The sequence below is a fragment of the Terrapene carolina genome, unplaced genomic scaffold, assembly GCF_002925995.2.
Source record: "Terrapene carolina triunguis isolate 2854851 unplaced genomic scaffold, T_m_triunguis-2.0 Scaffold238, whole genome shotgun sequence".
Taxonomy (NCBI): Eukaryota; Metazoa; Chordata; order Testudines; family Emydidae; genus Terrapene; species Terrapene triunguis.
In genome coordinates this window covers 5,778,698-5,794,417 of record NW_020664589.1, presented here as the reverse complement: position 1 = coordinate 5,794,417, position 15,720 = coordinate 5,778,698, and the positions used below count along the sequence as shown (strand labels likewise).

Here is a 15,720-nt window from a genome sequence, read left to right as displayed (position 1 = left end):
CTTTCCTGGCCGAGGGCTGTGGTAACGCTAGACAGCCTCCTGACGTCCCTACACCCAGACAAGCTAACACAGGGAGAGCGCAGCTTTGCTGTGACGCCCGGCTCTTAGTCACCCACAGCCCAGCTTTAGAGATAGTCAGGGAGCGTAGCCCTCGATCAAAACCAATCCAGCACTAGGACAGTGGCTTCGGAGAGCAGGGAGGGCAGGTTTTCAGGAGCTAGCCCTTGATCACGGGCAGTCCAGCACGGGGGTAGTGGGATCAGGGTGCTCAAGGCATAGGACTGATGGGGCTAGGATGAGGATGAAGGTTCTGCCTACCCTACATGCTACTTCACTGCACAAACTGGAACTGGCTGCTGAGTCTGTCATTAGCTTCCCAGCATGCTTCTGGGTCAGCAGGTGCCTTCTGAACACCAGATTGGTGCCCATGGAGATGGGGTTCTGCTCCAGCGGCCCTTGGTAGGGTTCATATGGGAGCGAAATGGCACCGGCAGTCGGGGGAGATCAGGCCGTCCCTTTCCATCCGTCCACACCTCCTGTCGCATCCTCGTCCCAAGAGAGGATCCGGGGACCATGAATGGATTTTGGTGGGGCTATTTCACCACCCAAGATGCAAACCGGCGCACCCAGAGACACCCCACGCCGGAGCAATGCAAACTGGCAGCTGGTTCACAGATTCCCCATTTACTGGGTTCCTTGGACACTTGCGGTACCTACACTGACCCCCATCCCCACAGCGCGCTGCAGGGCAGCTGCTGCCCGCATGACCACGGCCCCTCCGGCTCTTGAGTTCGGATGCCATAAACCTGGTCTCGGGATGCTGGGAATGTTCCTTCCGCAGCATCCCTGTAACACAGCAGCGCCGCTGCCTTGAGCCTGCCCCCTGGTGGTGCAATAGATCAGCAGCAGGCAGCTTGCAGCACTGTCTGTGGGCCTGTCACCCTCCCAGCGTGGGAGTGGGGCTGTCTGGGAAGCTGCCATCAGTGTCAGCCCCGGTGCAGGGCCCCCCCTCATACAGTGTGTGATTCCACCCACTGGCAGAGGCGCCTGGCGTAATCCGAGGGGCTGACGGTGGAGAAGGTCTGATCCCGGTACCGGATGCATTTCCACAGGTGCTCGAGCCTCTTGCGGAAGCTGTACACGGTGAACAGGTCAATGATGCCCATGAAGTAGCGGAACTCCGGGCCGTCAAGCAAGTGCAGAGGGCTCTTGCATCGGGGCAGCAAGCGTCGGTTCTGGGCCAGGATGTGGGCCAGATCAAAGTCAGACTTGGAGCTGCTTTGGAGGCTCACGTTCTCCATCCCAGAGTTTAGCTCACGCAGTCGGTAGAGGTCGACTCCCGCTACCATCTCAGACACCAGAATGTCAGACTCTTCATCCACGATCCCTGACACTGAGGTGAGCAGGGAGTTCTCGGGATTGCTCAAGGACCTGTAGCAGGGAAAGGCCAGGACAGTGAGATCTTGGGGACACCCCAGATCAAAGCGATAGGAACCGGCAACTGGTGTGCAGCTTCCCCACTGACTTGGTTCCTTGGAGGCTCGCAGGCTCCTGAGGTTCAGTCACCTAGAGTCATGGTTTGTGGGCCTGATTCTCAGTTACACTAAAGCCCTTTATGTCACTTGGCAGGGGAAAGGGCCCCTGAGAACCTCCCGCAGTGGAGGGGGCAGCATACAGCTAGGTAAGGGCTCTGTGCTTGGCTGCTCCCAGCCCCAGGTGCAGGAGATATGTCTGGAGCAGGCCGGGGCAGGGCATGGAAGGGAAGGGCATGGCCAGAGACTACAGCTATTCTCTATTTCCTAAGCATCTGAGGGAAAGAGAGTGTAATGTAGAGCAGCTCTGAGGCTGCTGGGACTGACACCAGGAACTTAACATCCCCTTTGCCTCATCCTCCAGTCTGGCCACAAAGGAGGAATGCTGTGACTGAGAATCAGGGCCTGCGACGCCGAGTCCCTGTGGGGTTCTCTGCCCATCCAGAGACGCTGGGCTTCAGGCACTCTGCAGGCTCACCCCAAGCAGCGTGGTAGCTGGGGGCTGAGCCTGTCGTGTCTGCTGCTTGCCCCCAACCAGCCAGAGCCGCAGGAGAAGCGGCGGGCTGGCTGCGAAAGGGGCAGCGTGCTCCCCCCTGTGCTGAGCGTTCTCTGCAGGAGGCCGATCACTCACATGGTGGTCCTGAAGATGATGTCCGCGAAGGACAGGTTCTGGCCCTTTTCGTCTGCATGCAGGGGCTGAAATGCCACCAGCAGGCTGTAGTCCAGCACGTTCAGCTCCTTCAGGAACTGCGTGTCTAGCTGCACCTGGCGTAGGAGCCAGGAACGCTGCTGACCTGCAGGAGAGAGCAGAGAGGCTGACAGACACGGAGTGAGAGCCCGGGCCAGGGAGGGGAAGATCTGAGCAGGGATAGGAGCTAAGCCAGGTCAGTTAGCAGGGAGTGGGAGGGGCAGTGTCCTGCAGGGCACCAAGGAGATGGCGCCTTGGGCAGGGCAGGGGCGACAGTGCTAATGCGGCAGGATCAGGAGTAGAAGACGCAGCCGCTGGAGGAGAAACGGCTGCTTGTGGAGGAGAGATGAGTGCAGCTGGAGGCCAGGCAGCAGAAGTGAGTCAGTGGAAGGAGACATACAGAGGGGAGAGAGAACTCAAGTGACAGCGAAGATGACAGCGAGATCACAAGGGAATGAGTGACGGCAGAGGGGTGCGCAGTGCAGAGGGAGAGGATGGCTGCTAGTTCGGGGAGTCCTGAATGGGAGAGTTACTGGGGTCCCCAGCTTGTAACTGGCTTGGGACCCAGACTCCATACTGCTGCTGAGCCGACTCTCCCGTCTCTTCTGGAGCACACAGCCACCTGCATGCTGGCCATGGAGCAGCAGGGCTAGATACAGGCTGCTCACGCGCTTTGCAGGAGCCCAGAGGCCCAAGCGTCTGCCTGATGAGCTAAGGCAGCAGCTCAGAGCGAGCAGAGCCACACATAGCCAAGGCAGCTTAGTGGTTGGACAGGCTCCACCTCACGGTGCTCCGGGACTGTCTATTTCATGTGGTTCCATCAGCATGAAACTTGGCTGGCCAGCAGAAGAAAGAGGTGGTTGATGCAGATATGGTCAGGGGGAACAGTCATGTGATCACCCAGAGCTACTGGGCTGAGCCTGGGCGGAGACAAATACATAAAAGGTCCTTCATGCGGACTTCAGGGAAGTCACTGCCCCGTCTCTGTGCCTCAGTTTCCCCACCCCTCACGATTCTGACCCTCCTTTGTAAATTGCTTGGAGATCTAGGGACGGAAAAGTGCCTGACGTGAGCCAAGGATCATTATTATTATCAGCATGGTGATGAATGGGCTAAGCAGGACACCACCATTTCCATCCAACCTCTCTGCACTGATCTATGACCCTGCAGGGTGGACACACAGGCACCTCCTGGCCAATAGGAGAAGGGGGCAGAAACTCTATGGGAGACCCTGACCCTTGCTGGGTGGGGTGGGGGAGCAGCCGCATGGCAAACCGGGAGCAACAGGGAGGCTGAATGCAGGGGAAGGTGTCAGGGAATCGCAGGCAGAACCAACTGGGGCAGGAACCGGGGAACCAGATGTGCAACAAGGGTCAGGTCTGGGCAGAAGCTGTGGAGAAGCAACGGAGCTTGGGAACGTGGGCAGAGGGGTTCCAAGGAGACACACCACTAGCTGATCCTGGCCTGGAAATCTGCCTCCAGCAGAAACTGGGCTGGAGAGGCACCAGGCAGAGGTGAACTACCCCCCACCCCCACAGGCCCACATACAAACCACTATTGTTTGACCTTAAGTTGCAAGCATTCAAGCCACTTTCCCCTTTTGCTAGTCCTAATAAAATACCCCTTCCTTTAACCCAGGCTCTGACTTGTCAGTGGGACCCGAGGGCTAGCGCCTAGCATCTAGAGCAGCGGTGGCCAACCTGAGCCTGAGAAGGAGCCAGAATTTACCAATGTACATTGCCAAAGAGCCACAGTAATACGTCAGCAGCCCTCCCATCAGCTCCCCCCTCTCCCCGAGCCTCCCACCCCTGCCAATCAGTGCCATCCCCTCCCTCCCCGCACCTCCCAATCAGCTGTTTCGTGGCGTGCAGGAGGCTCTGGGGCGGAGCGGGAGGAGCGAGGGAATGACAGGCTCAGGGCAGTGGCGTAGCCAGGTGGAGGGAAGAGGGGGAGCGGGGAAAAAAAAGGCACCACCCACTGCAGTGCTTTTACTGACGGGGCAGCGCACCGGGTCTTCGGCGGCGGGATTAAAAAGGTGCCACTTGTGCTTGGTGGGGGAGCGGCCGCTCCCCCGCTCCCCCCCCAGTTACGCTACTGGCTCAGGGGAGGGAGCGGGAACGGGTGGAGTGGGGCAGGGCCTGTGGCAGAGCTGGGGGTTGAGCAGTGAGCACCCCCCGGCGCATTGGACAGTTGGCGCCTGTAGCTCCAGCCCCGGAGTCGGTGCCTATACAAGGAGCCGCATATTAACTTCTGAAGAGCCGCATGTGGCTCCGGAACCACAGGTTGGCCACCCCTGATCTAAAGTGTCTTCGGAGCCTGCCTCCAAGTCACGGTCCACCTGGTGTGCTACTAGTGCTTGGGGTTTGCTGTGCCACAGCCCTAACAACTACCCCATCATCATTAGGGGGTAGCAAGACCTCTGCCGGCTTGGCTGACACCTGGGGATTGAACCAGGAACCCCAGCCTCAAACCCCCAAGTCTCTACAGCTTGAGCTAAACAGCCAGGATCCAAGGGCAGGGGGGGGGGGTTACGGTCGTTCTGACAGGAGGCTCCGTCCACTTCCCAGTGAGTTGGCATCCACGTCATAAAACCAGCCCACGCCGCAAACGGACTTCCCACGCTGGCGGCCTCAACAGTGAAGCCAGGAGTGAACAGGGACAGACTGAATTACCGGCTTCTCCCTAGAGGTGGCTGCCTTCAGCTCAGGTCTGAGGCACTTTGGAAAGGTGGCTGGGGGAGGGGATGCCGTACCTTTTCAGTGGATAGAGCACTTAGGCCTCCAGATACATGGATCCTGCATCTTTCTCCAGCGCTAAGCTGGGTCATTCTCTTTCCTCTCTCTCTCTCATTCTCCCATCAGCCTATGATTAATTCACAACCTTCCAGATTGGGACCTATGCAATGAGGAGGTTTAGCTAAGCTGGGTGTGGAAGATGGATAGAGACAGAGGCGGAGGAGTGGGCTGGACAGTGGGTGGAGTGAATGGCAGACGGCTGGACAGTATGAAGTGGGTGGGTGGCCCAGTGGGTCACCCTGCCTCACCAGGCCTTCCTTGGCCAGGGAAGTACTCACCCAGGTGGATGGAATTTCCTTCAAAGTTGAGATCCTTCAGCACCACGATGACTTGGCTGCCCTCGGGGGCGGGCTCTGTCCAGCGATTCACCTGACACCCTTTAATGTCGTACCTGCACATGGCAATTCGGACAGGCGATTCCTGGAGGGCACGTTGAACCCCTGCTTAACCCCTTCTGCACCACACCCTCAGCATGACATATGAGAGTGCCCATCGCAGCCGTGTGTCAGAAGGGAGAGGAAAGTCTCTCATTGGGCTGCACCGTCTGAGAGTGCAAAGGGGTTATGCCCGTGGACTTTGAAAAGGGTTCAGTGCTCAGTAATTTTCCCATGAAATATTCATGCTTATTAGTAGGTTCATATTCTTTGTGGTCTGCGGCCACTAGAGGGCGACATGATCACCCACGTTTTATCGGTGTTGCTTGTGCAATATCTGGGTTTACAAACTCGCAGCTGCAGCTATTAGAGGGCAACGGAACAACACACATGGGAGCAGGTCTGACATTCCCTCCACTAGTGGGCAGTGCTGACATGCACGTTGCAGAGGGGCAGACAGCCACAAAGGCAGGACATTATTCCCGAGAGGAGCTGACTGTACAAATCCCTCTGATCCCCGAGCCGTGACCCCTCTCACCGCATGGGCCCGTAACTCACCGTTCAAGGATCCTTTCGTCGGGGTAGAACACGCTCTGCATGATGATGAAGTATTTCTAGAGGAGAGAGAAGAAGAGACTCGATGGAAACCGGCACAGAGCTGGAGTTGGCTGTGCCAAAGACGGGGCCGGTGGCACGTGACACGGACTCCGACAGGCAGATGGAACCTACCTTCTTCTCCTGAGCCACAATGATGCTGTGAACCCCTGAAAGGGAGGAGACAAGGGGAAAGCTCAGAGAACACAGACCAGGACTGGCAGTCTGGCCTGGAGGCGGCTCTGACACCCCCTCTAATCAGCAGGGACACTGAGTACTGTGTCCAGGGGACAAGGGCCTTGCAACCTGGGTTTCAAAAATCTTAAGCACGGTTGCAGCCAAACAGGCTGTACCCAGGTATGGCTAGCAAGGAGGAGGACAGGCCAGACTGGTTGAGAGCAGGGTTTAGAGCCACCTGCTGTAGACGAGGTCCCTCCTCAGGCTGGAACCCAGTGGCTCTAGCACAGTCTGGCCCGATACACTGCCCAGCAAAAGCCTGTTAGAGCCTCACTTGGCAGCCTTGGCTTCTGGTCCATGCGCCCCTGAATAGTGACTTGGCTCAAGCAGAATCACAGGGGATAGGTGAGGTGAGGTTCCCCCTCGGAAGGTCCTAGCCCACATCTCCCAGGTGCCATGCCCCACCATCTCCTCTCTGTTAGGTACTGTCCCTGGCCAGACTGTTCTCCCTGGTGTTTATGGAGCCTCAGTCTTTCCCCCCAGCATGTTGGAGGTGGTTCTTACCCAGGAACCTGACGAGGAGGGAGTGGGGGTATCTCTCAAGGTGCTGGATGTACTTGGGCAGGTTGGAGAGGAGGAACCGGATCTCTCTCTTGCTCTGGGTCTTCAGGAAGAAGCATTTGTTGTTCCTATGGCACGAGGAGGCCAAGAGTTACCCCAGGGCTGTAAATGGGGATAGGGGGAAGCGAGTGTCCTCACCTCTTGATCAGACCCAGGACACACACGACATGTTCCTATATGCCCAACCTCACACATGTGTAGGACACATCAACATCTGCACACTGCGTGTACACCCCTCCCCCCCACAGCAGCGATAACAGAACATTTGGATTTTTGCCATGAAGACATACAGGTGACACATCTCGCTTCTTAGCATTGCCGGGGCACTGCAGAGCAGAAGCAGCAAAGGCATCCTGACTGCTGCTATGAGGAATTGCCCCTTGCTAGTGAATATCAGACACAAACGGTTCTGGTCAGCACCCCCAATACTTCATCCAGACCCACACACTGTCCCATACCCAGAGACTGGACAGAAACAACACACCCGGACATATGAACATAAGAACATAAGAACGGCCGTACTGGGTCAGACCAAAGGTCCATCTAGCCCAGTATCCTGTCTACCGACAGTGGCCAATGCCAGGTGCCCCAGAGGGAGTGAACCTAACAGGTAATGATCAAGTGATCTCTCTCCTGCCATCCATCTCCACCCTCTCACAAACAGAGTCTAGGGACACCATTCCTTACCCATCCTGGCTAATAGCCATTAATGGACTTAACCTGCATGAATTTATCCAGTTCTCTTTTAAACGCTGTTATAGTCCTAGGCTTCACAACCTCCTCAGGTAAGGAGTTCCACAAGTTGACTGTGCGCTGCTGTCCAAAAATACAGATAGCCTCCCAGCCACACACGGAAACCACCTCAGAGCAGGGGACAAAACACAAGCACGATCTCCCACCTAGTAAATGGGTAGCCTCCTTCCTCAGACACATTCAATTACCCACACTGTCCATGGTCTGACATATCTACCGGGTCATGCCCAAATGCAACACACACTTACACACCCTAACATATCGGGTACCTATGCAAGTCTTCCAAAACACAGATCCATCCTCTCTCCCTCCCGCTACAGCCAAGTGCGCACAGCATCATGCACCCATTGCTTGTGCATACACAAGTCATAGAGGGGTCATACAATTTCCTATTCAGGGGTTCTCAAACTTCATTGTGCCATGACCCCCTTCTGACAACAAAAATTACTACATGACTCCAGGAGGGGGAGACCAAAGCCTGAGCCCGCCCGAGCCCCCCCCCACCCTGGCTGGGGAGATCAAAGCCCAAGCCTGCTGTCCTGGATGGGGAGGGGCAAAGACGAATCTCAAGGGCTTCAGCCCCAGGCAGGGAACCTGTAACTCTGAGCCTGTCCTCTAAGGGCTGAAGTCCTCATGCTTCGGCCCTAGGCAGTGGGCCTTGGGCCTGGGCCCCAGTCCCCAGCAAATCTAACGCCAGCCTTGGTGACCCCATTAAAATGGGATCGCGACCCACTTTGGGGTCCTGACCCACAGTCTGAGAACCGCTGTCCTACATTATAGCAGAGGCAGTGTATTCAGTGCTGGTTGTTATGGGGATCAGCTGCTGGGTGCTCTCTGATCACTACAGATCTTTCTAGTCAGTAGTAAGTTATCTTCTTGATTGCTGCTTCACTTAGGCAGTCAGTTCTGAAAGGCACGGTACTAATAGATCTTAGGCCAAATTCTGCCTTCAGACGTTCACCTGTCTCCCTGTGGATGTCAGTGGGCTTTAGGCAGGAGTACCTGAGGTTAAATTGGCTCTCACTGATCACCCAGAGCAGTGGTTTTCAACCTGGGGTCTGCAGACTATGTCTAAGATTTCCAAAGGGGTCTGCACCTCCATTCAACATCTTTTAGGGGTCTGCGAATGAACCACTGACCTAGACCATTGAGCTCTCAGAGAGTGCAGACCTCTCTCTGCACCCGTGGGAAGACTCACGTCAGGAAGAAGTCAGCCTTGCTCTTGGAGTTGCTGATGAACTGCAGGTAGGAGCTCTGGGAGGACAGGGACAGCTGGTATTCCGTCTCCGATATGCCCATCGAGTGCCTGAAGTGAGCAAAGGCCGGGCCACCGTACGTACGCATCTCAAAGCCCTGCAGCGACCCGGGAGGAGCAAGAGGTGAGACCAGGTTCTACTGCACCATGCTACCTGCACACAGGCCAGGCTGCCAAGTGCTTTCACCCCACCTCCCCCAGTCAGCTGGAGAGGCCGGGGAACAACAGCTACCTGCTGGCCCACGGGGCTGGCAGGGAGCTGGGAATGACAACAGCGTCTCGGTCCTCCCTCAAAGCTACGGAAGGCAGACATGGCTACTGGTGGGCTAGAGAGTCAGCACAGGTGACTGGTGGAGGTTGTATGGATGTGCCTCTGCATATGTATGTCCATGTGAAGGTGAGGCTAGGTATGGATGGGGGGTGGGAGGTATAGATATGGGGGAGAGGGGTGCTTGGCTATCTGCAGCTGTGATGGACCCTGGGGATAGCTGTACAGTTAGGGGGTGTGTGGCTACAGTGTAGGGGGAGGGGTGGCTCAGGAATCCTGCAGCAGGTCAGTGTTAGTGAACTGGGCCCGGTGTACCAAAGGCTCTGGCCAGGGCCTGTGCTTTTTCCCTGCCGTGGTGAGTTCCTACCTCATGGGCCTGCTTCAGCACGGCCTTGCAGTCCGCGTCGCTCAGGACATCCTGGCGGGGACAGAGAGAGAGACAGAGAGTGAGTGCACTGCACGGGGACTGCTCCCCGTTCACGTTCGCTGCTTCGCCGACCTTCCCCAGGGGCCCTCGCACAACGCTGGAAAGCAAATACCAAATGATCTGGGGGGGAGCGAGGGGGAAGGGAAATCAGTGTGGGGACTGCAGCAAGCATGATGGCAACTAGAGGGACTACCCCAGCCTCTGGGCTCACCCCTGTCCCTGGCCTGCCCCATCTCTCCCCCTCATTTCCCCTGCTCTGCCCCACTGCTGTGGATGGAAATGACAGGGTCATTCCTGTCTTTTTGACCCCTTCTCCCCACTGCTAGCCAGCTGTCACCAGCCTGCCACAGGAGCTCAGGATTTCCTCAGCAGGGATAGGCCACCCCCATCTACCCACCTCGTGCTGCTCTGGTTCCCGTCGTTGCCGGATCTCAGCCCCCTGGCACAGACTTCTCCATTTGCTAAGGGCAACGCTTCTTGCAGCCCCTGGTCTAGCAGGTTTCTTATTATTATTCAGGCCTTTCACTAAAGGCCTATTGTCATCTGGCTCTCTCTGTGCAGCTGTGCCCGCCCCGTTAGCGCCCCTGTAGGGCCGGAGTCCCATCTCAGTCACTCTGGCCTGAACGTGCAGGGAAGTTAATGGAGTTCCACCAAGAGGCTGGGTCACTCCAGTGGTCATGGGAATGCTGCGGGGGCTGGGATGGGGGCCAACCCTGTGCTTGAGTTGGTGTGTGCATGACACAGATCACTAGCTACCCCCATCCTTGGGGACAAGAGGCGGGGAGTCCCCTACAGAGCAGCCTGTTCTCCCTCCTGCAGGGGAGGGGCCCGTTTGTACTTGTCAGTCAGGAGTTTGCTCTGATCACCTGCGCTGGGCAGTGCATTTCGTTTGAGCCACCAGTTTGGCTGGGCCGGCCAGGGCCGAATTTCACGTCAGTTCGTCAGCGTTCTCCGAAAAGGGAGCACAGCCTAGTTCGGAGAGTAGGGGGCTGCATCGCTGCCTCGCCCTGGGACCTGGGCACGGCCCTTCCCCTCTCAGTGTCACGGGGATGCAAAGCACTTGGGGCTCCTTGACTGGGGGAGAGACAAGAGGGAGGATCATGACGGGAGCACATAGGAGGCAGCACATCTTTGCTACAGCAGCGCACTCACTGGTAGCCCCGTGCTGGGGGAGAAGGCCGTGTAGGAGTCTCGGCGTACAGCCAGGCAGCTGGGGAGGTGAATGAGCCCATCCCCGGGAGGTACTCACCGCAGGCGGGTTGTCAATGGCCTCTTGGATGGCGGCCCTGAGCCCCACCTTCAGCATGCAGGTCAGGTCATAAAACTCGTGCTCCCCGTTGATCTCAAAGAGGCCCAGGAGCTTCCACTTCTGGCGGAGCTTCCAGAGGAACCTGTGCCTGAGCGTGCGAGACCTCCGGCCCGTCGTGCTCTCCGGGGCGTCGGTCTGCAGGGGACAAGGCACCGTCGGGGAGTCAGAGGAGAGAGCGGGGCTCCACCCGGAGACGGGAAGCCCAGGAGCCCCTGGGCAGAGAAGAACCAACCTGTTCCCAGCAGACAGTGAGGGGCGGGGGACCTGATCTTGAAGAGGTTTGAGGGAATGAAGAAGAGGATCCTATAAAGAAACTATCGAGAGGGCAGATGGGTGACTGGCAAAGTAAGGGGAGTTCAGAGAGGAACACCAGCAAGGACCAGGGGGCTGAAGGGGAGTAAACTCCCTCGGGTCCTTGGGTGAGATCCCAGACCCACTGACATCAATGCCAAAGCTCCCATTGACTTCAACCAGGCCAGGATTTCGCTCCTGGAGAACGTTTGAACTCCTGGTGACAGAGCAAAACACCCAGTCCTGGCGGAGACAGGAGCAGTGTGCGCGCAAGATTCAGAGCCAGGCAGGCCAGACGGAATGGTGGTTCTCGCTCTGCTGAAAGGCGCTAATGGCTGCCACCAGTGGGGGCTGTAATCCCGGGACAATCACACACCTCAATACAACAGATGGGGGTGCCAAGCACTCTCTTTCAGACGCCCTGGAAGGAGCACTTAACCCCTGTATGTAGGGAAAACAGCTACAGCCAAGAGAGGCTACTGCCCAAGACACTGAGTCACATGGCCAGGTCTGAGTTAGCCTAGTAGATTAACAGGGGTTTCCCTGGTTGCGCACACAGGAACTAGGATATCAGTTTGCAGCTTGAGTGAGAACAGCTAATTTAGATCCCATCATTTTATATAGATAGTTGTTTTAGCAGATATTAACTTTTTATGATTTTTGTATGTTAATCTCTCATAATTCTTTTATATGCTAACGACAAGCCTCTTTGTTTTGTGTATCTATATATTTATTGTCCTATATATATTGAAACTAAAAAGTTCTTTGTCCTTTAATTGAATCTAATGGGCAAAGGACATAAGAACATAAGAACGGCCATACTGGGTCAGACCAATGGTCCCTCTAGCCCAGTGTCTTGTCTTCTGACAGTGGCCAATGCCAGGTGCTTCAGAGGGAATGAACGGAACAGGTAATCATCAAGTGATCCATGCACTGGGACAATGAACTCAATGATGAAATGTGTATAATTTTTTACCCTGATCTTACTAATATAGGCCAGATGTCCCAGGAAGAGACATCCCCCAACTACTAAAAAGTTTCTACACAAGGATGTTATAAACAAAACTAGGTGAATGATAAGAGATACTTGTTATGACAGATGGGCTCTGTAATGGATGAAATAATGCACCACTGAAAGGTGTTTTTAAATCATTTAAGCACTGTCAGTAGTCACAGCTGTTAGTAATAATGACTGGATTAGAGATTCTTTTTTGCTCATCAGTCAGGTAAACTGAGGATGACAAAAGAAATTCCATTAGTAATGAGGAAAACAGAACAGATGGTAAAAATAATTATGATAAAATATTTTCCCCTCCAAAAAAGGAGTTTCTTTGTCTCACACACTAGAGAAGGACAGAGGTCTGGGGTGTTAGATAGGGAACAAACACTGTCAGCATTCCTCCAGTACAGAGGAAGGGACTAAACTACTTTCTCTTCACCGTCTACAGGGGAGTGGCAAAGCATCTGTTCCTTGCGTATTCTGTATAGAATTGTATCAATCTCTGATTGATAATCTCGATTAAAACAATTCCATTTGAACCTGTCATCTGACAATCTCAAATCGCTATTCAATTCAAACACCCAGCACTTGGGATTATGTTTTCCAACGGCCATTACTTTGCACTTATCAACACTGGGAGATTGTTGCACCTTCCCTCCCATTTGCCATCACATGGCTCCACCTCCCCATCTCCCAGTCCCCATTGTACATCACCAGGCAGCTTTCTGCAGACCAGTGTGAGAACCCCTGTAAAATACAACATGACTCACCATGGCTTCTCTCTGAATGCCAGGCCTCGGCTCTACAGGGAATGCTACCTGCTGATGCCGCTAGCACAAAGGCTTCCTACCAACGAACCCAAGTCTGTACCACACGGGGCACACCATCCATGCCGGCGGGAGCCAGTCTGTGCAAAGCAAAAGCACAGGGTGCAATGACCGGTCAGTGCAGCCACCAGACAAAGCACAGTTAGATGGAGCATGCATGCATGAAGTGGGGAGTGCAACATGAAAAACCAGTCTGAGAGATTACGCTGCCTTAGTGCAGCGGGTATGAATCAGCATGCGGGCACCAGCCGAACCCAGGTAAAAACAGATCACTGCTTGGGGCAAAGCAATGGCGAAGCTGGGCTTGAGTGAGCTCTGACTGGCCTGCTGGGAGGGATCAGCAGTGAGGTGGGACCAGGCAAGGCGAGTCTAGACTCCAAAGGGAGTTAGGCGCTGGGTGGGTCCCAGACGGACCGACATCGAGAGACTTTACCTAATGGAGCACAGGAGTCGAAAAGCTAGAATCCACGAACTAGCGGAGGCCTTGGCACTAACGCAGTCAACAGGTCAAGAGGATCCGATTTTAGGAAGGCAAATTTGGGGAAATTACAGAGCTATAAGGCCTGCTCTCACAGAAACAGTGCGAGAGCTGCGGCTGGCCTCAACTTATCACTGTAACGGATAGCACCGTCTTCTGAATGACTCTCCAGAGCTCCTCTCGGGATGAGGCTCTATGGGCCTCTTCTGGGTTAGGGCACAAGAGCTATTTCAGAATAGCTCCCCACGTGGACACTCTTCTGCAACCCGTCACTGTCTTCTGGAATGATTAGTGCGCTTTGTGAGCTTGGTCATCATTCCAGAATGAAGTGACAGAATAGAATGTCCACACATGGAGCCATTCTGGAATCACGGTTGCAGAATAGCTTATTCCACAATAGTTATTCCGGTCAATTTCCCTAAGTAGACAAGCCCTTTGGTTTCAGAACGTCCTAGTTTAGACTCTCATTATGATGATGATGATGCCTATTCATCTGCATTAGAGTAGTGCCCAGGTACCCCGGCATAGAGGAGGACGCCAGGGTGCTAGGTGGGGTACAAAGAGCCGGTCCCTGCCCCAAGCGCTCTGGAGAAGTCACCGGGTGCTGGGGGAGGCAGGCGGAAAAGCAGACCCGGTAGCAGTGCTCCCAGCAGGAAAAGAGCCTGATCCTGGGACTCCCCGTCTGGCTGGGGGAGGACAGCACAGCCCAGGGACATCTTGCTGCCAGTTTGGGGGTAAGGGTGGGCAGCGGCCTGTCCCCTCCCAGTCCCGGGAGAGGGGGTCACATGGCATCCAGCCGGCTGGGGTCTGGGGCAAGGGGGGTGCCCGGCTATGAGCGTGGGCGGGGACAGAGCTGCCCACAGCCCCTCCAGGGCATGGCACGGGGCAGGTGGCCCGCTGGGCTCTGCCCCAGAGTGAGGGGCAGCCCGGGCCTGGCTCCCGGCAGGGGGACGGGCCACTTGCAGCCTTGTTAGCACCTACCTCTGCAGGCGTCCTCTGCAACTGCGGGCCCCGCTGCCCCCCTCTGCTGTGCCCCAAATCACTGGCTGCCCGCACCCCCCCTGCCAGCCCGGAGCCACTTCCTGCCCGAGCCCCCGGGCAGCTGCATCGCTCCCTAGCAGGCTCCCTCCAGCTCGCAGAAGCTGGCGGTCCCGGACCCCCTGCCGCAGCAGCGGCTGCTGCCCAAGGGCTGCCGGCTGCAGATTGGAGCCGGTGACATCAGCCTGCCTGTAGCTGGCCCTATTGACAGCAATGCAGCGGAGGGAGGGGGAAGAGGAGGAGGAGCGGGGGTGGGGAAAAGGAAGAGGAGACCGAGGCCATCAGTCCACCCGCAGGGGTGGGTCATGGCCCTGCCAGAGGATACAGGGTTAACGAGCTGCAAAAGTCTAACCGTCCTCAGCACGTGCCACCTTCCAGGCTTCATCCCCAGCCATCCCTGCAGCCCTGTGGAGCAGGTAAATAGAGACCCATTTTGGGGGAAACTGAGGCTGAGAACAGGAAAGCAACTTGCCCAAGGTCAGCTGGGGAGTCATTGTCAGAGTCCTGCTTTGAACACAGGAGATCGAGGCTCCTAGTTCTGCACTCAGACCATTAGACCAGGGGCCTTCAAGCCCTGAGCTCTGCACCTGCCCACACAAGGTATTAATCTGGGATTCAGGGGCAGCACACTGCAAGTTTTCAGTGAAGAAACACGGTTGTCTCGAGCCCTTATGGCTACAAGGAAAATCTTCCAAAGGTGATGGGCGTGTAGCCGACACAGTTCTGTCTGCCTGAGTCTGCAGCCAGCCTGGGACAACAGCTCTGGGAAATGCAGCAGTAACTGTTAAGTCTAATTACGACACCGTCAGAGCCAGATTTTCATGTAACATGGGTGACCAGGTGCGTGTGTGCACAACCACTGCAAATGTGCGAGTAACTTAGGTTAAGTGCAGCTGAACCCTGGGCAGGCTGCAGCACCCAAGAGATTTTTTTTTCTCCCACTGAATGACGGCAGATGCACCAGTAACTTTACTAGGTAGAAGTTTAGTGACCATATTAGGACCATATCCTCCCCCCTCCCGGCATTGGGCCAACTGCCCCTCATCATTCTCCTGATTGCTTGTATTGTTATTGATGGGAGATCTGCTGTGGACTGAGGGGTGTATATGGACCTGCCTTTGCAGGCTCAGTCCTGGCCCAGCATTCAAAATAAATTGCCCTGAGTTTCAGAAGTACTGAGAACCCCGGAGTTCCCACAGACATCGGGGGAACCGCAGGTGCTCAGCATCTCTGAAAATCAGGCCCAGAATGACTCTGACTCCTCTGCCCTGGGCCAGAGCTCTCTGAGTAAGG

The 15,720-nt window shown here is 55.7% G+C and overlaps 1 protein-coding gene across 1 annotated transcript; it reads right to left on the bottom strand.

The window, feature by feature from the left end:
* Nucleotides 1-260: 260 nt before the first annotated feature.
* On the bottom strand, nucleotides 261-12,973 carry PIP5KL1 (phosphatidylinositol-4-phosphate 5-kinase like 1). Its single transcript, XM_029912754.1, has 10 exons — nucleotides 12,855-12,973; nucleotides 10,734-10,928; nucleotides 9,425-9,475; nucleotides 8,733-8,887; nucleotides 6,725-6,849; nucleotides 6,119-6,153; nucleotides 5,948-6,003; nucleotides 5,294-5,406; nucleotides 2,164-2,326; nucleotides 261-1,431 (listed from the first exon to the last, which is right to left on the bottom strand). Exons 1-10 carry the CDS (start codon nucleotides 12,855-12,857, stop codon nucleotides 1,011-1,013), a joined length of 1,317 nt encoding a protein of 438 aa, XP_029768614.1. The 5' UTR covers nucleotides 12,858-12,973; the 3' UTR covers nucleotides 261-1,010.
* Between the last annotated feature and the right edge of the window lie 2,747 nt (nucleotides 12,974-15,720).